At 44.4% G+C, this 26036-nt stretch overlaps 1 protein-coding gene across 7 annotated transcripts in view; it reads right to left on the bottom strand.

The window, feature by feature from the left end:
• ORMDL2 (ORMDL sphingolipid biosynthesis regulator 2) overlaps positions 1-26036 on the bottom strand; it is a 99138-nt gene that overhangs the window by 17878 nt on the left and 55224 nt on the right. For 5 of the 7 annotated variants that reach the window (XM_029594795.1, XM_029594796.1, XM_029594800.1 and 2 more), the window contains one exon: positions 16883-17369. In XM_029594795.1, coding sequence (XP_029450655.1) covers positions 17234-17369 — 136 coding nt within the window. In that variant the 3' untranslated portion in view covers positions 16883-17233. Of the gene's footprint in view, positions 1-16882; positions 17370-26036 lie in introns of those variants that run through there. The other 2 variants (XR_003855534.1, XR_003855533.1) reach the window with 1 other exon arrangement.

The raw sequence follows: 26036 nt of genomic DNA, 5'->3' as shown, positions 1-26036 counted from the left end.
CCACATTATCAGCAAGGAGACAATACTTACTATACCCACAACATCTTCTCAGCGGGCAGTTTAATCATCTACAAAATCTACAATGATCAACCGGCCAACCACGTACAAATCTCTCATTCCGATCATGATCTCCCCCACAACTCAGTTTTTAGGACTCACATTATTCACCATCATCCTTTTCAATGCGCAATCGCTTACTAACAAAACGCTGATACTCAACGACCTTCTTCAAGATGACAAGCCAGACTTCTGCGCCATAACGGAAACATGGCTCAAAACATCGGATATCGCCCTCTTAAACCAACTCCCTACCCAAAACTACGACCTCTTCTCCATCCCAAGGCAAAAAAAAAGAGGCGGGGGTATCCTCCTGGCAGTAAAAAAATCTCTGAGATTTACCCTTCATCCAATCAAATCACCAACCAAACTCGAAATAGGCCTCTTTAAATCTGAATATCTTCAAATTCTCTTAGTCTACGCCCCTCCAAGCCTCCTAGAATCCGACTCCTCTTCTATTCTGGAAATCATTACTACGCAGCTAAACTTGGACTCTCCAACCATTATCATGGGAGACTTCAATCTTCACGTGGACAAGTCCCCTCTCTCTTCTAACTGCGAAACATTTCTCACAGCCATGACAGCCTTAGGTTTCAAACAACAAATTAACAAACCCACACACAAAGCGGGTCACACGCTGGACCTTCTCTTTACCAATTCCGGCATCTCTCTCCCAGAACATCCCGAGTGTAAAAAGGTCCCATGGTCAGATCATACATTAATCTCCACCGCATTCTCTCTATTAAAACCAAGCTACAATAATCCCCCACTTCAACCATTTCTATACAGGAAAACATGCCCCTCGGATCTCCTCGCCAAGCATCTAGCCCCAGATCTTTCACTCTTAGACGTTTCCACTCCCCAACTCAGCAGTCCAATCCTGGTCGAAAATAACAGAATCAGCAGCCAATACACTATGTCCCCTAACTCCAAAAAATCTCAAACATAATGCACCAAAGAGTCAACATGGTTCAACGAGGATCTGCGAAAACTCAAATTAACTTTACGACAGAAGGAAAAAAAAATGGAGAAAAACCCCTTCACCTACTTCGCTTCAGGAATATAAACGCACCTTCCACTTCTACAAAAACAGCACATTAAAACAAAAAGAGACTTATTATGCCCGCAAGATTCACCACCTCATTTTGACTCGAAAGCTTATTCAATTACGTGTCCAGCCTCACAAAAGCCATCACCCCAGCAATCCGAGGACCTAGCAAAAACTAAAGCAGACGAATTGGCTCTCTACTTCAATAGAAAAATATCCGACCTCCTGAATAAGTTGACTCCAAATGCAAGTGGACCTTCCAACACTTCATATGCTCATCCAAACAAAGACATCACTCTCAACACTTTCGAACCCATCACTACCGATGACATCCGAACGATCTTGAAAAAAATGAAACCATCATCACACCCCCTTCGACCAAATCCCTACCAAAATACTCTTACTTATCCCGGATACCATTTCTAAATCTCTAGCCGACATTATAAATTGCTCCCTAGCCCAGGGTATCTACCCAGATGACCTTAAAACAGCTTCAATCAAGCCCCTACTCAAAAAACCAAACCTGAACACCAATGATCCCGGCAACTTCCGCCCCCATCTCTAACCTCCCATTCATATCAAAAATTATGGAAAAACTAGTTAACACACAGTTATCCAACTACTTGGAGGATCACCAAATACTATCGCCCAATCAATTTGGATTCCGCAAAGCAGCAAGCACGGAAACACTATTGCTCTCTCTTACAGACTTCCTCCTAGCCGGCATCGATAAAGGTCACGCATACCTTCTAATTCTCCTAGACTTCTCGGCGGCATTCGATACGGTTAACCATCACATCCTACTAAACCAACTGGCAAACATTGGAGTTTCAGGCACTGCACGGACCTGGTTCAAAACCTTCTTGGAGAACAGAGAATACAAGGTTAAAATCCACAATAAAGAATCTCAATACCATCTGTCTTCACAAGGGGTGCCACAGGGTTCCTCCCTTTCTCCAACCCTTTTTAATATTTACCTTCTGCCACTCTGCCACCTTCTTACTAAACTAAAATTAAAACACTTCCTATTCGCAGACGACGTGCAGATCGTTATCCCCATAAATAAATCCATTACAAACACATTAGAATTCTGGGAGAGCTGCCTAACGGAGATCAAACACCTCCTCAACAGTCTGAACCTGATTCTCAACGCTTCAAAAACAGAATTCCTCATCATAGCCCACGACAATAACAAGATCACCTCAAATCCACCAGCCAACCTGCAAACCACAAACGTAAGAGATCTAGGAGTTATCCTCGACAACCGCCTAACCCTAAAACCATTCATTAACCAAACGACCAAGGACTGTTTTTACAAATTATACATCCTCAAAAAAATCAGACCGCTCTTCCATTCCCGCGACTTCAGAACAATTTTACAATCAATTATATTTTCCAAGCTGGACTATTGTAATTCCATTCTACTAGGCCTTCCAGCTTCTCATACAAAACCGCTACAGATGGTGCAGAACACAGCTGCCAGAATTCTGACCAACTCTAGGAGATTCGACCACATAACCCCGATCCTGATAGCCCTTCACTGGCTACCTATTCAATACAGAATAATGTATAAGTCCATAACTTCCATCTTCAAAGTCATCCATCATCTCGTACCATTAAATCTACAAATCCCCCTGGAAAAACACTCCACAGTCAGACCAACCAGAAATTGCTATAAAGAAACATTACAGGTTCCACACGCCAAAGCCTTCAAACACAAATCACTTGAAGACAGAGCACCATCAACAGCAGGACCACGCTTATGGAACTCTATCCCAGTAGAGCTGCGCCAGGAAACATGCTTACTAACTTTTAGAAAAAGACTAAAAACTTGGCTTTTCAGAAAAGCCTTTCCGATCTTAGATTAACCCATGTTAATATTATCCCTTAATTACTTTTTCAGAGTTCGCATCATCTCATAACTCCACTATAAAGTCTTAATCATCCACCACCTACTCCAGACCAGGACTGCTCTCAGTCTGGGTCTTTAAGTTACATATTTTGTAAAGATCCATTGTAAATGCATTTTTATTAATTGTTATACTCTCTTCTTCTTCTTCTTCCCACTCTCCCAGTTGTATAATTCCTTGTTCATTGTAACTGTATTTTCTGCACCAGTTAGTTGTTCCAGTTCTATGTTTTAATGCACAAACTGTTAAATGTAAACCGGTTTGATGTGACCCCTGGTCGTGAAAGCCGGTATAGAAAATAGCTAAATAAAAAAAATAAATACACTTGTGAATCCAAACTGTCTTTGTTTGCAGACAATATCATATTAACTGTAGGCAATCCTGTCATGTTCCTCCCAATGATTGAAGTGGATCTGGCACGCTTTAGTGCCATTTCCGGTTTCAAAATAAACTGGGATAAATCCGAGATCTTGAATATAACATGTTTGCAAGAAATGGTTTGTAAATTAAAGGAAGCCCACGCTTTCAAATGGGCAACCACTAAACTTAAATATCTTGGGGTCTACCTGCGTAAAAATATATCTGACCTCTTCCACCTCAACTATACACCTTTAATTAAGAAAACTGATATAGATTTAGAGAAATGGAATTCTCTCCCTCTTACGTGGCTTGGACGACTGGCAACCATCAAGATGAACTTACTTCCCAGGTTCCTCTACCTTTTTCAGACTCTACCTGTCATGGTTAATCGAACCTCTCCGCTGCAGTGGCAAAGAAAGCTGCTTTGATTCCTTTGGCGACACCGACCATCGAGAGTAGCACAAAAGATCCTTTACCAGCCTAAGGCTGTGGGAGGTCTGGGTCTACCTAATTTTCAACAAGGAACCTGTAGTAGATTCGCCTTACTCCCGTGCGAATCCCAACCCTGGGGGTATAGAGATCAGCGCAATGGCCAGCACAAACCCCTCCCCCCCCCCAGCCCCGCCCTCCCAATACCGTACAGATAAATCAAGTTAAACCCAAGAAACAGTGCTTATGCAATCCAAAGCCCCAAACACATGTGAAACGAAATCCAATAACCACCCCCCGACAGCCTTAAGGTACTGCATATAAGAGAAAAAAAAAAAAAAGAAAGACAAAAAATAAAAATATAGAAAAGTCACTCAGTTATGAGCCGTCGGCCGTGTCCGGGGAGTGCCCTACTGGGCAACCAAACAGCCATCACTAGCCACATGAAGAAAGTGATAGTAAAATCCATAGACAGTCCCCAACCGCCGAAAAAACGGCCATAGTCATTGAACCTCCGACGTGGTCGTGCTCAGACCCGATCGTTCGGGCACCATGTTCCTCAAGCGCATATAAAATAAAAAATAAAAAAACAAAACAGTGAAAATGAGAAGTTACTACAGATGAGCAGAAGACACTACCATGGCATATTAAGACAGGATATGTCTTGTGGAACAAGAAGTCCGGTACATACGCTCATAGAATCCGAGAGCATTATTTCTTATGATCCGAGACGCAGACCAGATCAATAGTACCTGCAATGGGCAACGTAGAAGTCCATCATCCCTTGTCTGCCGAAATGCCGCTCGTGCTGCTGGCTTGCCGGCGGAGTCGTCCTCGCCCTGCTCCAGGTCGCTGCCATCTTGGAATGTTCCCCGCAGGCTTTCGAGACATGGTAGGCACAGCGGCAGTAAATTCCGGCTTGAGTCCCGTGTCGGTGAAAGACCGTATCGCATCTTCTATTGATTTATTTTATAAGTAATACCCTGGCGCTGAAATAAGAGCGCGAAAGGGAAGGACCATCGGTATTTAATTCCTTCAGCTCGCAGCGCCGCGGTGACTTCTCGGAGCTGGAACCGTTTTTGGAGGGTCGACGCCGCCAAGTCGTTGTAAATAGCAATGTCCAGTTCTTGCCACTTCCAATGCGGGGTGGCCCTTGCCAGATTTATGACCTCCTCCTTGCGCCGGAAGTCCAAAAACTTAATAATAATGTCTCTGGGCTTATTATCACGGCGTGGGCCAAGCGCACGGTGGGCCCGTTCCAATTCCACTAACGGCGGCGATACCGCGGTGCTCGAGGAGGCCCCATTGCGCCTGTATAAGATCCTGGCATATGGCCGCCGCAGTTTTCATGCAATCCGAGTACTGCTCCGTTTCAGGAACCCCCCGAATGCGAATGTTTGAACGACGTGAGCGGTTCTCCAGATCTTCTAGTTTTTCGGACAAAGCGACCACGTCTGTCGTCTAATTGGGAGGTTGATTGATTTAAAACATCAATGTGGGAGCTTTGGTTTTCAAGCCCGGAGGTCTAGCTCGTCCACGCGATGCCCCATGCTGTTTAAATCCTCTTCATTTCATTTCTTCCATAACGCGCCATCAGTTCAGCTTTATAGCTCTTCATGTCAGATCTAAGTTCCATAAACCAGCTTCTGATTTCAGATCTGGTGGGGATATCCGGATGCAATGTGCCGGTATTTGAGTCCCCTTATAAGTTCTAATGGAGGAAGGTTCCTCCTCCATTGCTGGAGGGTCACCACGCGGTTTTGCGGCCTGCGTTTCCGCTTCGCTCAAAACCTCTTCAGATAATTTACTAAAAGAAAATTGTTTAAGGTCGGTGGTTTTGCGTTTCAGAGCCATCCTCGTATCTTCAGCAACCCCCCACTATAATTTGCAGATAGGAACGCTCGATTTATCTCGCTAAAGTAGCCTTTAAGGGCAGGGCTTGAGGGGAGCCAAAGGCTCAAGCGACCATCTCTCAGCGCTGCTCGCTAGCGCCCCCCTGGGTCTACCTAATTTGACCTGGTACTATGCAGCAGCCCGGCTACGACCCGTCATTGACTGGCACTGCTCTACTATTATAAAGCCGTGGGTTGCTTTGGAACAGGAGTGGGATAACCCCAGTGCCTTTAGCATCACTTCTCTGGCAACCTGATAAAACCTGGTGAGCAAATCTCTTGTTAACACCCTGCACAAGGCAAACATACAATGTGTGGAAACAGTGGAGGCATAAACTAGTGGGAAACTTTGACTATTATACACTCATATATTCCACAATATTTTGTTCCCTGCAGGCCTTCCTACTAAAGCTTATGCCCTCTGGAAATCCAGAGATATCACTCGTCTTCATCATGTTATGCAGCAGGACCAACCACTACCTTTCTCAACACTACAAGAGACCTATCAGTTGCCCTCAATGGAATTTCTTTCTTACATGCAGCTGCATCATTTCCTACTACATGCTCAAGCCAAGGGACTTTTATCCCCCTCATGTTCTCTGTTTGAGGGCTACTGTGCCTCCTCCAAAGTTATTGGGGGTCTTATCTCCAAACTTTATCAGCATTCTGCCCGTTTAATAAGCATGCTCATATGACCGCCTGGGAACTTGACCTTCAGAAATCCATATCTGAAGAGGAATGGGCCATTGTATTCTCCAAAATTTCTTGTGGTAATATATCTACCTGGATTATCGAAGCCAATTACAAGATCCTTTATAGGTAGCATTTAACACCAGTTAGGCTACACCGCTGCTATCCCAGAGTGGACCCTCAATGCTGGCGAAACTGTCATCAAGTTGGGTCGTTTATCCATATGTGGTGGGACTGTGTCTTTATCAAACCTCTTTGGTCTTATGTTTCAAAACTATTATCAGGGCTCCTCCAGACTACCTGCACTCTTTCCAAAGAGCAGGCGCTTTTATTTTTTCCCCAATGACTCTCTTGCATCATCTGCACAAACACTAGTACAAGAAGTCTGCACGGCTACAAAGATGGAGATAGCCTATCACTGGAAGCGACCCCAACCACCCACTCCGGACGAGCTATTAAAACGTCTGGATGATACTTGCACTCTCTATCGACTTACGGCGCTGAAGTACCACCGTCTTTCTAAATTCAATCAAGTCTGGGAGTCCTATATTTCCTGGAGATCTCTAACCTTTACAATAAGATAATAGGATGATTTCTTACAATTTCTCATATTGATCACCGCTTCAATGAAAGTGTTGGATGAAGTGGCGGATTGATGACTAGAACTATATGGACTGTGAATGGCATGAGGGAGGGAGGGAGGGGGGAGGGGAAGAATATTGTTCTTAAATATACTATGATGTATTCCATACTCTAGTTCATACTACAGTTTGCTGTCTTGTTTCAACATGTTCTGTATACCATTGTTTGTCTATTACAGCAATAAAAATCGTAAATTTAAAAAAAGAAAAGTGATAGCCCCCTCACCGCAATCGTAAGAGAGTAGACCCCACCGGCTTCATTGAGAGGTCTTACCGGCCCAGTCCATTGGCCAGTGCTTTCTCTGGAATTCGAAAGGGTTCCTCGAAAGGACTGCTGCTGCCTGGCCCCATACTTCTACCCCCCCCCCCCCCCCAAACCGGCATGGAGCTTTTAGGGAGGTGAAAATGGCGACTCTCCCAAAAACGGCAATGAGACGGAAAGATTTTGTGAACTGCCTTTTTGTCCTCCGGCAGCTTAAGGCCCTTTGATTCTACCAGCACTTTGATCAACTGCTCCAAGTCCTCCCTAAGCAGTAATTTTCCCTTAAAGGGGGAGATTAGAGTGCGATTTGGACCACAAGTCAGCTGACCCATTTCATAACTGAAATCCTCGTCATCTCCAATCAACCCGAATACACATATCCTTCCACCACTTCTGCTCCCCCCCCTAATCCACCCAACCTTTTCCTCTGTAAAAGACCTCGGAGTCCTTTTAGACCAACACCTCAACTTCAAACTACACATTCAGTCCCTACTAAAAGGAGGCTTTTACAAACTCCACATACTCAAAAAACTGAAGCCACTCCTCCATGCCCAAGACTTCCGATTAGTCCTGCAGACGACCATCCTTTCCAAAACTGGACTATTGCAACGCCCTTCTGTTAGGCCTCCCTTCCTCCACCATCAAACTGCTACAAATCTTGCAGAATGCTATGGCAAGAATAATAACCAATACCCGCAAGTCTGAACACATAACCCCCATTCTAAAGGACTTGCACTGGCTCCCGCTCCCTTTCCGTATTCAATATAAAACCCTCACCATCCTGCGTAATACACTGCACAAAAATAACACCACATGGATCAAGGACATGCCTCGCTTCCGAATCTCAAACCGCCCCACTAGAACCACCCTCGCCGGCACCCTGCACACCCCACCCCTCAGAACCGCCCACCTTACCAATACCAGGGAGAGAGCTTTCACTATCGCTGGCCCCACACTCTGGAACTCTCTCCCTCCCCACCTACGACTTGAACCCTCCTTACACACTTTCAAAAAAGTCATCAAGACATGGCTCTTCAGACAAGCCTACCCAGACATCAATCAAACATAGCCCATCCTCCCCTTCTCAACCACCTCTCCCCCCCCCCATCCCCCCTTCCCTCCCTGCCCTCGGTTCCGTTTCTTGTGTTTTTCTTCCTCCCCCCTCCCCACCGTACGCTGCCTGCCTTGGACATGCTCCAAGGAAATTATGTAAAATAGTTAAATATCTATTGTTTTTTACTGTTCATCATTGTTAACTCCTGTCTTTCTCGCTCGGCTGTCTCTATATTTCCAGCTGTCTTTACCCCCTACCCCCTCTTCCCCCTTCTCGCCTGCTCCCCTTACCCTTCTCCCTTTGTTCAATGTATTTTCTACCTGCTTCAGTTATTTGTAAACCGGCGTGATGTGCCCTACGAACGTCGGTATAGTAAAAGTTCTTAAATAAATAAATAAAATAAATAAATAGCCATAACAAGCGATGGGCTGAAGCTGCCATGACCATACTCCTGGCCGAAGTTCAAATCGTAAAGAGCATCTGCCACATATGCAATTTCAGCCTCCACCTGAGCTGTCGACTATCCATGCCAGCCACAGCTGAAGACTTCTTTGGCGCCTTCTGGACCCAGCGCAAACACACCCTATGCATGAGGCTACAAGAGATTGCAGCTCTTAATCTCAAAACCGAGACCTCAAACAGCTGCTTCAGAAGAAGCTCCAGTTTACAATCCTGCGCATACTTTAAGGCCGCCCACCCTGACCCCAGGGAATATTGTCATCTTGGTGACCGCCGACACTTGCGGCATCCACCTTAGGCAATTCCAACAGCTGAAGCAATGTCCTCAGTCAGAGGATACAACTTCGCCATAGACCTGGACATCTTCAGGAGATCCTACTCCCAGTTTACCAGCTTCCTGACCACCTTCGGGAGCAGAGAAGCCATAAGCAGTCACCGGAGACCATCCAAAACTGGGTCCACCCCCTCATTGTCTGACTCCTCTTGAACTAGTTTAATCCCCAGCTCCTGCAGCACATGGGGAATAAGCGGCTTCAGATCCTCCTTATGAAAACGCTGCACCACATGGGGAATCATCACCTTCCGCTACCGCAAGCTTCTCTGGATCCAGCATGTCCTTATCTACCTCTTGATTCGGGTTGACAGGCACAGCCCAGGAAAAAACATCTGGGTCATCTAGGTCAGAGTCCCTGAACCACCCTGCTCCTCTGGATGATCCAGCCCCAGGCAGCAGAGGTGGTCTCCTGACCCCCTTGATGAGGAAGCCTGTAGCACCTTCAAAGCAGAACGAATCTGAGGGCCCGCAGACCACTAACCCCTATCCTCTTCCTGGCCAGGAATGCCTCATGCTTAAGAGGCACGAACTACGAGAACAGAAATCCTCCTCCCTATCAGATCCCGAGCTGGCCTGATCCCCCCCCCCCCCCCCCCGTTGCTGCCAAAACTGGTGACAATGGGGTGGGGAATCACCATGTCCCGACGCAGTTCTCCTCCTGAACCTAGTTTTCCCCCTACCAGCCAAGACTCTTCAGATCCCCTGCCTTACCAGCAACTGGTCCCTGAGAACAAGTGGTTCTGGGCCTGGGCTCGGGCTCAGCCCCCCCCCTCCGCCCCCCCGAGGAATCTTCCCTGCCCGAAGCACAATCGCAGCATAAAAACACCAAACTCAAGTGCCCCCAAGACTGTCTGCGAGATTGGCAACCTTTTCTGCAGTGCGAATCAGCCGGCGGCACCATCTTGGTACACATGGTCGGGCCTGCACCTCACTGGGTAGTCAAACTAAGGCACAAGAAGGGAATAAACTGGCCGTGCAACTCAGCCCCCGACTCCCCAAGCCTGTAGCTGTGAGTTGCTGTCTCCACGAGCTACCTACCCAGACCTGGCCAACCCTAGTTTGCCAGGAAACAGCTGCTGATCAGCTGCTCTTATTTTATTTTTTTTAAACTAACCTCTTAAAGAGGCAGGAGCAGCACAGCCATCCAGGAAAAACACAACAGCAGAACAAACAACAAAAACCCCTTAAGATTACTTTCCTGCTGCATTAATATGGGAAGAAGCCTTCAGGGACACAGAGGGAACTAGGACCCCTGGCTATCAGTTCCCTGGAACCGCTGCGGGTCAAACTACTCACATATTATCAACCCCCTCTCTTGCCCAGCTCAACCTGAGGGATGGCCCACAAAAGAACCTAATACCTCAGGGAGCATGTCTTCTGCGCTAAACCTTCTTAAAAGATTATTCTCTTTATTTTATTTTTTTTTTAAACTAAACTCCAGACTGCAGGTTTGCACCTCTACCATTTGCTGGTGAAAGAGAAATACTGAAGCACCGCAGGTTTAGGCTATGGAGCTGTGCCTCATCTCTTTGGTTCTCTGCCTCCATCTGTTGGTAGGGATGCAAAACCCACTTCTCTGGACTGATCTGGGATATGAACAGGAAATAACGTTTTAGGGGCTGGGGTGGAAGATGGCTGAAGATAGCACAGTTTACAGTCCCACACGGAGCTTACACTAAATAACTTTCTCCATCATTTCTTGAACATCTTAAGATCTTTGCAAAGGATTCCCTTATTACTTCAGGAAAGGGAAAATAATGAGCAGCTCCTACAATGATGAAGATGATTGCTGGAGAGGAGGAAGCAAATTGCATGTCCCAGTGGATTTTGGAACATGTTCTATAAATGCATAGCATTTGCTCATTCTACTATGAATAGGTTGGGGAATGAAATGCTGCTATTGAAGTTTCCTTAGAGCACTGTTTGCTTAACAATACTACTGGTCAGTGCTTTCCTGACAGGCAGTTCCTGCTGGCAGAGAGCTGAGATCTCTCTATCCTGTTGTCCCTTACATCTGAAGCAGAATCAGAGGACTGCTCAGAGAAGTAGGAGTCCAAGAACAAAACTCACCAGTGTCCCTCACTTCACCTATAGAATAGTTCCTATTCATACTTCATATCAGTCCAGTCGCAGGATAGAGGTGAAAAGTGTTGCTGACACTGTACTACTTAAAATAGTGCGCCTCCTGCAGTTCCTCAGTATTCTCTGTCTCCAGCAGCTGGTAGAGATGTAAAATCTGCAATCAGACTGAAGATTAGAGAAATTGCTCCCAGGGGTGGTAGGCTTCTGTTCTGGGCCATCCCCCTGGATGAGTAGGGGTGAGCATGAGGTTGGAGGTCCCAGTAGGAGCTTTGCCCTGGTTGGGGGGAACATTCGGATAGCTAGTGGTGTGGCTCCATCAGCTTTCCCTTTTCCCATGTTCCCGTAGATGGCCTGACCTTTTAGTACCATTGCAAAATAAGGCTACAGCAGGCTCTTTTTTTGTGAAGAGTGGACCAAGATAACACTGGACCAGTGGGTGCTAACAGTTATAAGAGAGGGCTATGCCTTAGAATTTGCTTGCCTGGTCCGTGAAGCTTACATAGCTTCTCCCCTGCAACTCCAAAGACAAGAGGTGCAACACTAGATCGGCTGAAGCACTTGCAATTGATAGTCCCAGGGGAGCAGGTCAAAGGAAAGTATTCCATCTATTTTGTGGTCCCGAAGAACGAGGGTACCTTTCGGCCCATTCTTGATCTGATGAAGATGAATGCGGCTCAGAGTTCCGTGTTCTCGAATGGAGACCCTATGCTCTGTTATTGCGGTGGTCCACAAAGGGAGTTCCTGGTTTTTATGGATCTCATGGAAGTATGTCTACATATTTCCATCAAATTTCTTCACTTCATGGTGCCCTATACATTCACCAAAGTGGTGGTGATGGCTGCAATGCTATGGAAAGAAGGCATCTTGGTGCATCCTTATCTAGATGATTGACTCATTCGGGCAAAATTGAAAGAACTGTCAGCATTCAGTTCAATAAGTCATGCAGAGGTTGCAGACCCTGGGCTGGGTAATGAATCTAGCAAACAGCAACTTGGTTCCAAACCAGTTGCTGAAGTACCTGGCAGTCCGCTTCGATACCAGACTAGGCAACATATTCCTCATGGAGGAAAGGGTGCTGAAGTTGCAAGCACAGGTCAGCTGGTTGTTGTGGCTTTCGGTATCTAGAATCCTGGATTATTTGCAGGTCCTGGGTTCTATGGCGTCTATGCTAGATCCAGTTCCAAGGGGGTTCACACATATGTGGCCCCTTCAGAGGGTGCTTCTGTTCTGTTGGAATCCTTAGTCGCAGGAGCTTCAGCTCAACTACCACTGCAAAGGGAATCCAGGTCCAGTCTGTTTTGGTGGCTTTCTTGGGCCAGTTTGGAGCTGGGCTTGGAGTTGTAGATCCTGGATTGAGTGTTAGTGACCACCGCTGCCAATTTGAAAGGCTGGGGGGGGGGGGGGGGTAGGGGCATCTGTCAAGGGCAAAAGGCACAAGGTTGGTGGTCGACAGAGGAAGCTTCGTAGTCTATCAATTATATGGAAATGAGGGGAGTTCAGAAGGTGTTGCTTTCTTTTCTCCCACAATTGCATGATCGAGCGGTGAGGGTCCTATCGGACAATGTGACGACAATGGCTTATATCAACTGTCAAGGGGGGGGGGGGGAAATCAGGAGCTTCATGGTTTCTTGGGAAACCCAGAAGCTTTTCCTGGGGACTCTGATGTCCATGTCGCAGGGGGGGATGACAACATTCAAGCAGACTTTCTCAGTCAGCAGTTGGTTGACCCTGGAGAATGGGAAATAGTGGAAGAGGTGATGGCTCTATTCACTCCAGGTAGAGCATCTTGCAGCTGGATGCCAATGCGAGTCCTTTGAGGTTCCTGCATCTTCCCAGGTTGCTTCATAAGGCCCCATCATCTAGGATCAGGCGGCTCGCTTTTGGTCTTGTGGCTTGGCTTTTAAGAGGGATTGCTTGTGATTGAAAAGCTATTTGGAGGAAGTCATTATGACCTTATTACAGACCTTCCACTTCATTGGCTTATGTCAGGCTGTGGAGAGTTTTTGAGCCTTGGTGCCTCGAGGAGGGGTTGCACCTCTCCAAACATTGGTTTCTTACATTTTTGCCTTTTTGCAGAACTGTTTAGCAAAAGGGCTTGCATTCAGTTCTCTAAGAGTCTAGGTAGCAGCCTTGAGCTGTTTTAGAGATAAGGTGCAGGGGTTGTCCTTGGCTTTGTATCCGGACATGGTCCACTTCCTTCAAGGGGCATAGCATATGCGGCCTTTGGTGAGGCGAGTTGTTTCCCTTGGAGAATCTTAATTTGGTTTTGGTGTTTTCTGTGGTCATTGTTCAAACTGTGCGGAAAGCGTCACTGAGAGACTTTATGCCATGCAGATTTCAGATCTTCAAGTGTTGTCTTGTAGGGACCCTTTTCTTCAGATTTTGGATATGGCATGTCTTTGTGCACGGTACCTTCCTTTTTGCTGAAGTCAGATGGTAGAGCTTCCCGCTTTCTGAATTTGGACTCTTCTGCATGTGAAGGAACTTCAGTTGTTGGATGTGCATCAGGTTCTGTTGCACTATTTGAAGGTCACCAATGGTTTTTGGAGGTCGGATCACCTGTTCGTTCTTTTTAGTTGAACGAATAAAGGGAATAAAGCTTCTTAAACAACCATTGCATGATGGCTAAAGGAGGCCATTGTATCTGCTTATCTTTGCAAAGGGCATTTGATCCCAGTGGATCTCTAAGCCCATTCTAGCAGGGTGCTGATGGTGTCCTGGGCTGAGTGTCAGTTGGTTTCCCCACAGGAGATCTGTCAGGTGGCGACCTGGTCTTCTCTACACACTTTCACAAGTCATTATTGACTGGATGTTCTGGTGCCAGAAGCAGCTGGTTTTGCAGGGTGTGTGTTGTGAGCAAGTCTTTCAGATTCCCTCCTGGTTTAGGGGAGCTTGGGTAGATCATATATCTCTGGACTGATCTGGGGTATGGCCAGGAAAGGAAAAATGGTTCTTACCTGCTAATTTTTGTTCCTGGAATACCACAGTTTAGTCCAGAACCCTGCCCTCTCTGGAAAGAGTACTCTTTTTTTTTTTTTTTTTCGTGTGTAGATAGTAAGACATTTTTAGGTTTGGGAGTATTTAATCTTCTTTGTAGACGGAAGGTCTCCTGGTTGGGGGCTCAACCTTTGCCCTGCTAAGTATGGGTGGGAAAGTTGGTTATGGTTCAGTCTCATCTTGGCTTGGATATAGTGCATACTGAGGGACTGCAGGTGACACTCTAGGTAGGATAAGTACCAGTGTCAGCAAAGCTTCTCTTTTTTGTTTCCATCTGCTGGTAGGGATAAAAAACCCATGGGTCTGGAGTGATCTGTGGTCTGATTTGATCTGGAATGAAAATCAGCATGTAAGAACCAATTTTCTTATAGTCACCCTGACCCAGAACTTTTAAATGTGTCCAGATAGCTGTAAATCTGCCCTGGTTATTTTAGGTCTACTTAGAAAATTATTTTAGAAATACATATATCTAGAATACAGCAAATGTTAGCAATGTTTGAGTTTTTTGGGCGGGGGGGAAGGAGTTAAGAACATAAGAACATGCCATACTGGGTCAGACCAAGGGTCCATCAAGCCCAGCATCCTGTTTCCAACAGTGGCCAATCCAGGCCATAAGAACCTGGCAAGTACCCAAAAACTAAGTCTATTCCATGTTACCGTTGCTAGTAATAGCAGTGGTTATTATCTAAGTCAACTTAATTAATAGCAGGTAATGGACTTCTTCTCCAAGAACTTATCCAATCCTTTTTTAAACACAGCTATACTAATTGCACTAACCACATCTTCTGGCAACAAATTCCAGAGTTTAATTGTGCGTTGAGTGAAAAAGAACTTTCTCGGATTAGTTTTAAATGTGCCACATGCTAACTTCATGGAGTGCCCCCTAGTCTTTCTATTATCCGAAAGAGTAAAAAACCGATTCCCATCTACCCGTTCTAGACCTCTCATGATTTTAAACACCTCTATCATATCCCCCCTCAGCCATCTCTTCTCCAAGCTGAAAAGTCCTAACTTCTTTAGTCTTTCCTCACAGGGGAGCTGTTCCATTCCCTTTATCATTTTGGTCGCCCTTCTCTGTACCTTCTCCATCGCAATTATATCTTTTTTGAGATGCAGCTTCCAGAATTGTACACAGTATTCAAGGTGCGGTCTCACCATGGAGCGATACAGAGGCATTATGACATTTTCTGTTCTATTAACCATTCCCTTTCTAATAATTCCTAACATTCTATTTGCTTTTTTGACTGCTGCAGCACAATGAACCGACTTGGACCCCAGTCCTAATGTTTCTCTCTCAAGCTGTAAAGGGGAAGATAAAAATACCTATTTTTTTTTGTTTATATCACTTAATCATAACCACTTCTTTTAAATATTTAATATACAATTAATGAGTGCAATGCTCACAGAGAAATCTGTGTCACAGTCTGGCAGGCTGGAGTCACGGAGCATCCTCACAGCAGCAGTACCAGGACCCCAGGGCCCGACTGGAGTTGGTCTTTTGGCAACCAGCCCCCTCCCTGCCAGGTTGAATCCTTGGGTTCTAGGGGCTGGTAGGACTTGTTTCCTGCTGATCATCATAGTTGGATTTGGGCACAGTCTGACAGCGGGTCCCAGTACAGGCTAGGAGTCCAGGTATTGGCTGGGAACCAGAACCAGATACTGGCTGGGTTAGAGACAAGGCTGGAGTTGAGAATAAGGCCATGACTAGAGATAAGGGCAAGGCCTAGGAAAACATACAAGAGACTGAACTGGACAGGGCAAGACAAGGACAGGACTGGATAGGCAACAAAAAAGCCTAACAAGGCATAAGAGTGGGCAAGGTAACTCTAGTGGCCCCAGAGGTTGCAAGGCAAGACAGAGAGGCCCAGGAAGCCACAGAGGAAGGCAAGAGGTGAGGTAGAATTGTAAGGAGATGGCCAGGTCAAGGAGCTGAGGTGACTCACTGAAGAGGCACCCAGGGATTGGTCAGACTGGGTTAAGTAGGCCTGGGGCTGAAGCATCAGGGGATCAGGAAAGTGATAACTTGTGTAGCAGGGAGTGGGGCTCGGTGAGGACCCCTGGTGGAGGGAAGGCTGTGCAGCAGGTGAAACCATGGCACGGGGAGGTTGCATAACTGTGACACTCAGCAGTAAGCTATTATTACTCCTATTACAAAAACTGATGATTTGTAAAATTGAAAAATAGTCACAAGCATTGTTGCATGGAATGAATATCCTCTGAGGTAAGACCATATCTGTTTTCTTCTTGTTACCGCTGAGTGCAAATAACTTGTTGCCACTTTTTGTTAATAGCAGTTTTGAGGCTGTTTCAGCTGGTCATGTTGCATGGTTAGTGCATACTGAACTGGATCTATGAGCATTTTGCTGGCTTGGACCCCAGTCCTAATGTTTCTCTCTCAAGCTTTAAACTGATTTATTAGCTTGTGGGCAATTTTTGCAAGTTCCAGGTTAAATGAACCAAGTTCTACTCCACACAAAACCCAAAGTCAACTCCCAACCTTGTCCCCCAGGACCCAGCTCGTTAAAATACTGCACCTTCTGTTAAGCTCTTGTGACATTCCCTCTCTCTCCATGTACGACAGACTGGAGTTCTGTGTAACTCTAGTAATCATTTTAAGATATCAAACAGAATTCATCACACTATGAATATACAAAGATGAGCAAAGCAGATAATTAATAGTTTTTAATATAGTTGGTATGTCTTTACCTTTGGACTTGGTAACATCGGCTACCGTTCGGTGCTTAAGAGTAAAGGCAATGAAAAACTATTCCAGTGGACACACATGATGGTTGCTGCCTCCCCCACCTCCAAGAAACAGAAATATCAGCATGGCTTATGAATGAAGGAGGCTCACTTGCTCTGCAAGACTGAAACACAGCAACCCAACTAGACCTCTTTCATACACCTCCCTCTAGCCTTGAAATAGTTCACAATCTTCATTACTTTTGCAGGAATTTGAACTTTAAAAAAATTCCGCTTCTCGACGTCTGGGGGACTTCAGCACCTGGGAGCTCTCATTCAGTACTTGTTGATGCCAAACACACGCACACCATGGAACTGCGGCAGCTTGGGCAGCAAGACGCTGAGCAGAGAGGCTGTGTTGATGATGAAATGTACAACATCATACTTGGTATAAAAGCTGGCAAGAAGGTAACTGGGGAACGAGAGAGAAGATAAGTGTTAATGCCGCACACTGGCTCTGGGCACATTTAAGTTAGAGATACTTTTCCCTAAAATCAAAGTGGTGCACCCAGCAATTTTATTTACCTGCAACAGGTGCTCTCTGTGGACAGTAGAGCAAAACAGCCAAAGAAATGATGTCAACTGATGATGCCAACTCTTATCCTTGCTCTCCCCTAGGCCAGAAAAGTTCCTTTTGTATCTTCTGGGCTTTTGCCACCGTGCGCCTCTCCCTCAGTCTATTTCCTAGCTGTCTTCAGCTTCCCAGGAGGAGGGAGGGATTATATGCTCATTTGTTCTGCTGTCCACAGAGAACACCTGTTACATGTAAGCAACTTTGCTTTCTCCACAGACATGCAAGAATAATACAGCCACACAGGACTCCCCAACTAAAGGTTGCTTGGTTGATTCTATTTTTCCTTTTTTTTTTTTTTTTGGCAACCCATGGCTATTATGTGGGAAGTTGAATATTTATTTGAAAATGTTACTGAGTACAGACAGTCCAAATTTACTGTCTGTATGAGATTCTTGCTCTAGGCAATAGTGTTGAGTAAAAGTATGTATTGATGACCATGTCGCGGCCCTCCAGGTGTCCTGTATGGATTTGGAGTTTAAATGTGCTAATGTCGTGGCGACGACCCTCAGTTAATGGACTTTTACAGAGCACAGAATCTGATGATTGATCATTTTGTAACAATGAGATACACATTGGGAAAGCCATCTTGACAACGTTTGTTTTGCCACTGAAAATCCTTTCCTGTTTGTCTTCATAGGATAGGAATAATTGTGTTGAATTTCTGTGTGGTTACTTCTTTCTAGGTAAAATAAGTGTCCTAAAATCTAGTATATGAAAAAACTGTTTCTTTAGTGTTGTATGTGGCTTTGGAAAGAATGTTGGCAATGTTATTGTCTGGTTTAGATGGAATTGGATCACTACGTTTGGTAAGAACTTGGGATGAATCCGTATCACTACTCGATTATTAAATATCTGAGTGTAAGGAGGATAGTTTACTAGAGCCTGTAGCTTGCTAACTCTCCAGGCAGAAGTTATGGCTATGAGGATTAGTGTTTTCCATGTGATAAAGTTTAACTCTGCCTTTGCCATAGGTTCATATGGCAGATGTACTAATGGTTGAAGCACTATATTTAGATCCAATTGTGGTGGCGGAATTGTCATCAGGGGCTGTAAAGTATAAAGTCCTCTGATGAATCTAGAAATTACTGGATATGAGATTGGTTGGCCTCATTCATAGTCATGATAAGTGTATGCTAAGAGAGTTAGATTTCAAGCCTGATTTCACAAGATGCATCAAGTATACAAGCATACTTGCTCTGAGAATGTCCATTTATAATTATATGCTTTTGTAGGAGCTGGTTTTCTTGCTGCTAAAATGTTATTTAGGTCTTGGGGCAGTTGAAGTTTCTGAATCAGCTCACTTTCACCATCCAGGCTGTTAGCGCTACAGACTGTAGGTTAGGATGGATAACTGTTCCTCCATACCGAGGTAGGAGGTTTGGTATTAATGGCAACTTTATAGATGGAACTATTGCAAGTCTGTGTAGCCAGAGAAACCTACTTTGACATAGCTAAAAGGGTGTATAAAAATGATTATTCCTTTGTATTTTCTGAATTTTAGAATTGCCTTTGATTTTAAGGGAATTGGAGGGAACGCATAGACTAGGCCTTTGTTCCATGGAATGACGTATGCATCCATTGTTAAAGCTTAGACTGTTGGTCTCTTAGAACAAGCTTGTGATTGGATATCAACATGAAAAGGTTCATTATTGGAGTACACTCCCTCTTCACAATTTAGGGAAAAGTCTCATTGTTGAGCACCCACTTTTGCAGCTCTAGTTGATGACTCAACTTGTCTGCTCGGATATTGTTTTTGCTGGACGATAGATTGCAGAGATCTGCATTTGATTTTTCGTCACTAGTTTCCAAATGTTCACTGCTTTTTTGAAAGATAAGAACCTGTACCTCCTCCTTTGTTGATGTAAAACATTGATTGTGTGAATCTGTATAGCCTTATTCTGCAAACAAGATGGGAATATTTGAAGGCCATCATTGATAACTCTCTATTGAAATGAAAAGCTGATTCTTGCTTTGTCCAATTTCTTTGCGTGCATACTAAATGCAGTAGACATGCACTCCCCACCCTTGATTTGATGCAACTGTTGTCAATGTTTGTTGTATTTCTAAGGGATGTATGCTTTGTCCCATGACTAGATTAATTTGTTTTGTCCACCACTCTAGAGAGTATAAAAGATCTTGCATGATTGGTATTTTGTAATTGAGTGGTTGGATATGTTGATTCCAGTTATTCTTTGGGTGCCATTGTGCCTGTTTGATTTTCAGCTGTGCTAATGGAGTCATATGAATTGCTGAAGCCATGTGACACAATAGTTTCATGTACTTCCTTGCTTAATCCATTTGCTCTTGCATATAGATTGTCAACTTCTATATCTTGATTGCTTGTTGTAAGGGAAGGTAGGCCTTTCCTGACCATATTCAGGTTCACTCCTCTGAACTTTAGCCATTGATTTAGGTCGAAGTTGGATCTTTCAGAATTTATTAGAAATTCCAGTTCTTGCATTATGTTTATGACTCGAGTTACATCTTCAATAGAGTTTTCATAGGATGCACTCAATATTAGCCAATCGTCTAGATATGGAAACACTATATATGTTGCTTCCTCAGGTGAACTGCTACTATGGCTAGGCATTTTGTGAAGACTCTGGGAGCTGCTGCTAGACTGAAAGGCAACACCCTGTATTGGAAATGTTGGTCTTATAGGGTGAATCTTAAATATTTCCTGTGTTTCTTGTTGATTTGAATATGTACATAAGCATTTTTTAAGTTTAACTAAATTAACCAGTCCTGTTGCTGAAGGAGGAGGAAGATTGTTCCTAAATTTATTCAAAACTTCTTTCTTTAGAAAGCATGCAGATACCTCTTGCATTAGCACTTCTAGTTGGAGACCTGTGTGATGAAGATAATGGGGGGTAGTTCCAAAGTGGTAACCTTCAAAATTCAAGTAATATCCTTGGTGAATGATTTTCAAAGCCCATTTGTTTATAATGATGTGCCTTCATTTTTTCTTGAAGAACATTAGTCCCCACCCCCACTTGTATATCTGGAAATGGATTTTGCTGGTAAGTTATCTGCAGGTCAAAATCCAGACAGCAGCCTCTGCTGTGGCTACAGCATTTGCCTTTGCTGTTGTCAGATTCAACCTTCCTGTCTTGTTTGAGGTTGTGGTTGCTGAAGTTGGTGCAGTACTATTGCTCATTGTTTGTAACAGTGATATGGATTGTATCTTTTTTCTTTTTTTTTTTATTAGTAACAATAATAAGATCTTCTATATGAATCTTGGCAGTATCTTCTTTGAGAAGAAGTATCCATTTGTGATGCTGAGAACAACTGAAGTGCTGTATTTTGGTTTTTAATCAACTCTGCTGTTTCAGTGATCTTATCTCTGAACAGATTATCTCCTAGGCATGGTGTGTTCTAATCTTTCATGGATGTTTTCTCTTAAGCCAGATACACGAAGCCATGCCAATCTTTTTGCTACTATGCCCAATGCTGAAATTCGAGAAGGTGTCTAATAATCATAGATTGTGTCTTGCACAGTCTTTGAGTCTATCACATCAGAAATTGCTAAGTTCCTCTTCTGGCAAATTATTAGAACAGTTTTTGCAGGTTATTAATGTTGCGACCGTCACTGCCCGACGTCTCGACTCCACCCTCCTTACCTCTTTGGCGACTCCCTCTTTGGTTGATGGAAGTTTGGCTGCCGCGGCGTCATCTTGCCGACCTCCTCCGGCATCCCCGGATCAGCTAGACGCTGCCTTCCGCCATGTTCTCCTGAGGCCTAAGGGTGTACGCGCGGTGCGGCCCCAACTCAAGTACCAGCTGTGGCGCGAACCTCAGGGGCGTCCCCCTGAGATGACATCATCCTCACCGGATACTTAAGGTCTTCGTTTTTGCTAGCTATTTGAGTTAGCATGGGTGGGATTTCCTCCAGGTATTGCTGCGGATGGGATTCGCTCTCTGCATACTTTGCTACTCTGCCTCCTCGGACTTTACCAGGGGTACCCGCTCCTCGGGGGCCTCGCTCTCTCTTACTTTTCAGGTCACAGTCTGGAACCAGTACTCGCTCCTCGAGGGCCCACGTTCCCGAACCTGCTACCAAATATAACTTCTGCCAGGAAGTCACCGCTGCCTACAACACCAGTGAGTTACTGTCTCTCTCTCAGAGCTTTCCCTGGAACCAGGTGCTCGCTCCTCGAGGGCCTACTTCATTCCAAGCTCTGGGCTGCCTCAAGAGACTATTGTGTGAGTGTTACCATCCAGGTTCTGTTCCTGAACTCTGCATACTCTGCCTGCTCACTATATTCAGTTTCTCTACAGCTCAGCCATCCTGGGATCACTGTTCCAGTGCCTGAGGGACTACAGCCCAGCCGGGCTCTTCCAGATCACTGCCACCTCTGGTGGTTCACTTACAGTTTAATAAAATAACTAGTGTGTGTCTGTCTCCCAACTCTGAGCCTGACCAGTGGCCCCTCTTGGGATCTTCCCCGTGGGTGTGGTCATCTGCCATCGGCCCAAGGATCCACCCACAAATAATAACAATTAAAAAGGTACTGTACCATTTGTATGTGGTTTGCTTCGATCCTGGATTGTAAAGTGGCACTCTTTTACCTATTGTGTCCAGGATTCTTAGATCTTTATCCAGTGGAGTATTTGAATATGTTTTGGACTTTTTGGCCTTCTTCATTATCAAGTCCACAATAAGTATCTCATGCGCCAGTTTTACTTTATTATGGCCAAGATACTTCTGTATTCTGTACTTCAGGTTTATATTTTTTCTACTGTTGTCATAGAATATGGTGTTTTCCACAATTTTATCAACATCTATTACAGCTTGATGCACAGGAACAGATTTGAACTGTTTTGGAAGATGTATACAACTGAAGTACTCCTTTGAGCTCTGGGGTGTTTTTTTTTCTTCTTGTATGTTAAAAGGAATTTTCTCTGACATGTTTTGTATGAATGGATATGTAGATGCTCTGTTCGATTCCAGAGATAAGTGCGATGGAGTGTCTGGTGAATGTTTTCCTGACATGAATTTTAGAAAGTCATAGGAATGTTATGCATTTTCTAACAATGAAGGAACATATGATGGAGATAGTGAGCTACTTTTCTCTTCTGCAGTATCACTCTTGTTTATCTTCACAGAGTCCTGTTTGTAATCTACAAAACAGGCTGGCAGTAGATGGGATTTTAATTCTTTTAAGTGTTCCAAAAATAATAGATGGAAAGTTGAGTCTGTATTTGGTAATTCTCTGACACAGGTTTTCCCAAAGTCTCCAGAGTTTCTGGACAAATGCATGCAATCTGGAATAGTTTGTAAAGGCAGTTTTGGTTCTTTTGGTAGTCGGAGGGAAGCTCTTTGGAATTAGTATGAAAAAGAAGACAGTTGGAAGTACAACGTCACCTCCAAAAGGATACAAATGGAGTGGAATTGTTCCTGAGAGGAGGTGCCAAACAGTTACAACCCACAACGGAAGGCATGGGAGTAACCTGCACGAGCGATAGTTATTACCTGTAACAGAAGAGAACACCACCTGTGATAAGCCCAGAGGATTCTTAGTTATGAAGGAGTGAAGAGGAAAACAGAGATCAACTGGGGCCAAAGCCAATACAATAGGAATTAAATTATTTAGACTAGATAGGCCTAACAGTCCTTATCTGCCATCATACTCTGTTTCTGATTTCCTGATTCTGTCTATATTTTTTTGTTTTATTTTTATTTTGACAACAGTAAACATTTCTAAAAGGTAACAAACCAAGATGTCAAAGTTTTTAACAATTGTTCCATACATTTACAATCCTTTTAGCATGTATATATCTTTCCAGCCAGGTTTCTGCAAGCCCAAGAAGACATCATATAATCAGATCAGGAACAAAACATCCCCAATTCCCAAGTCCCACCCCCTCCCTCCAGACATCAAACTGTTTAAGAATATGAAATCAGGGAAAACATATAATCTGACTCCAAGATATGTACACACATTCAATTTTCAACTTACAGACAAGTCATTAAAAATTAAACTCCTTGCCAGTGGAGATAAAGAAAAGAGATATTTCTTCCATCGAGCAACAAAAAGCCGTTGAGGACGAAACCATTCCACTTTTGTTATATATTTATCCAACAAACAGGTCTGATGAATAAGGTTACGCAATTGTGTCAAGGTTGGGGGGATCAGCAGTCAACCACTTCTGCAAAATACATTTCTTAGCCAGTAAGATCACAAGGCGGAACCACCACTTTGTAGTTGATTTTGTAAAAAAAATACCTCGGCAATCATCCCAGAGAAAAACATTTACATGAAAAGCAAATTGAATGGTACACATTTGCTGGAGGTAGCCGTGCACCTTCCCCCAAAATGATCTAAGAGTGGGGCAAGACAAAAATGGATGACCCAGAGTGCTACGGGAGGCCCCACATTTAAGACAGCAGCCAGTACCACCTCTCCCCATCTTACTCACTTGCACGGAGGCCATATAAAATCTATGGAGAAATTTAAATTGAAGGTCCAATAAAGGGATGGGCACCAATAAAGATTGTGCTCGGGAAAAACATTGTCTATAGTAGGGTGTGGTTAAAGATAAGCCCAGCTCCCTATTCCAACTGGCTACCACTTTGTCCCAATTAGGGAGATCCCGAGACCTATCTAGTAGTTTATACCAAAAAGAGAGCCTATGGCGAGTGGGGTCAGTCATGTTCAAAAAATCAGACAGAAACTCCCAAGCAGGATGATGAGGGTCCGGCAACTGTAAAGTACCAATATAGTTTGGACCTGCAGGTACGCATAAAAATGTCGATGTGATATACCATAGAGGTCTTGTAACTTAGTAAAAGAATAAGCTATATTAGAATCATCTACCATTTGCCAAACAGACGATGCCATTCTCGTAACAGGTCTCACAAAGCCAGTTGTGCAAGCCCAGAGGGAAATCCAGATTTCCAAGGAGGGGTAGAAAGTGAGTAACACCTCGGGGAAATTGGAGTCATTGACAGGCCCACTTCCAAGCAACATACGTAGGTTTGATTAATACGCTAGTGCGTAGGTGAAGAGGGAGCTTGCGCAAGGGCTTGTGAAGGACATAAGCAAGTTTTAAAGGCTGGACTTGCACTTGTTCTATCATCAAGGGGAGTATAATAGGACGTGGTCATAAGCCAATCCGCTGCATGACGTAACTGACAGGCTACATTATAGGCCTTGAAATCTGGGAGTCCCCAACCACCACTCCGCTTAGATAAGCGAAGGACTGGCAGAGCAATTCTAGGTTTTTTACCCTGCCACAAAAATTTATGCAAGTGAGTATCCAGGACCTTCAATTCCCGCCTAGTCCAGACAATAGGAAGTAATTGCATCGCATATAACCATTTGGGGAAAATGAGCATTTTGTATAATGTGATCCTACCCACGAGCATTAGGGGTAAGTGAGACCATTTAGAAAGCAGAGTGTTTGTTTTTTGCAGGAGTACCTTAAAATTGAGAGCCTGACTCAAGTGGGGAAGTTTGGGTATTAGAATACCTAAGTATTTAAGATGATGAGTTGCCAGTGGTATAGGGAAATCAGCCGGCATCCAAGTTTGGGATCCAGGCATGGTCAATAAGTATAAAGATTTACCCAAATTTAATTTGAGACCAGCCAGTGAGCCATAAATACTCATTTCCCTCATTAATGCCTCCCATGAGGATTGCGGGGAGCTGAGATAAACTAAGATCGTCAGCGAAAGTCACCAACTTATAGGGAGCTTGAGCACCAGGGCGAGGAGAAATTCCTTTAATAAACTCATTGCCCCTAATATGATTTAAAAGAGGCTCTAACGTAAGAATAAACAAAAGGGGGAGATAGGGGACATCCATGGCGAGTACCACGATGTATGGGAAAAGGTGGGGTCAAGACTCCATTAATCAGCACTGAAGCCAACGGATCATGATACAACGCGTGAACTGCTGATCTAAAATATCCAGTAATACCCAAGGAATCCAGGACCGCAAACATGAATGGCCAGCCCACCCTATCAAACGCTTTTTCAGCATCGAAACTTATCAAAATAGATGGGATATCTTGCCAATGACACATCTCAAGGGAAGACAATATTTTCCGAACATTGGAGGAAGAACTGCGGTCTTTCACAAAACCAACCTGATTCTCATGAATTAGGCCAGGTAAGAGATGTGAAAGGCGAGTGGCCATTACCTTTGCCAGGCGTTTCATATCAAAATTGAGAAGGGAAATCGGTCTATAAGATTCCGGTAGGGTGGGATCCTTCTTGTCCTTGGGTATGACTGTAATATATGCCAGATTGCGATATAAAGGAGAAGTCGGATGTTTAATGAGATCATTAAGCATTTCTGCCAAAGGCAGTACCATTTGAGCCGAAAGGAGCTTGTAAAACCCAGCCGGGTACCCATCCGGTCCCGGAGCCTTCAATGGCTTAGCCTTCTTTATGGCCAATTGAAGTTCCCGGGGCTGAACTGGCAAATTGAATTGATCTAATTGAGCATCAGTCAGACGAGGTAATCCTGAACGTGTAAAATAGAGAGAAGAGCGACCAGA

This window comes from Rhinatrema bivittatum, chromosome 3 (assembly GCF_901001135.1).
Source record: "Rhinatrema bivittatum chromosome 3, aRhiBiv1.1, whole genome shotgun sequence".
Classification (NCBI taxonomy): domain Eukaryota; kingdom Metazoa; phylum Chordata; class Amphibia; order Gymnophiona; family Rhinatrematidae; genus Rhinatrema; species Rhinatrema bivittatum.
This window is presented reverse-complemented; position numbering and strand designations above follow the sequence as displayed.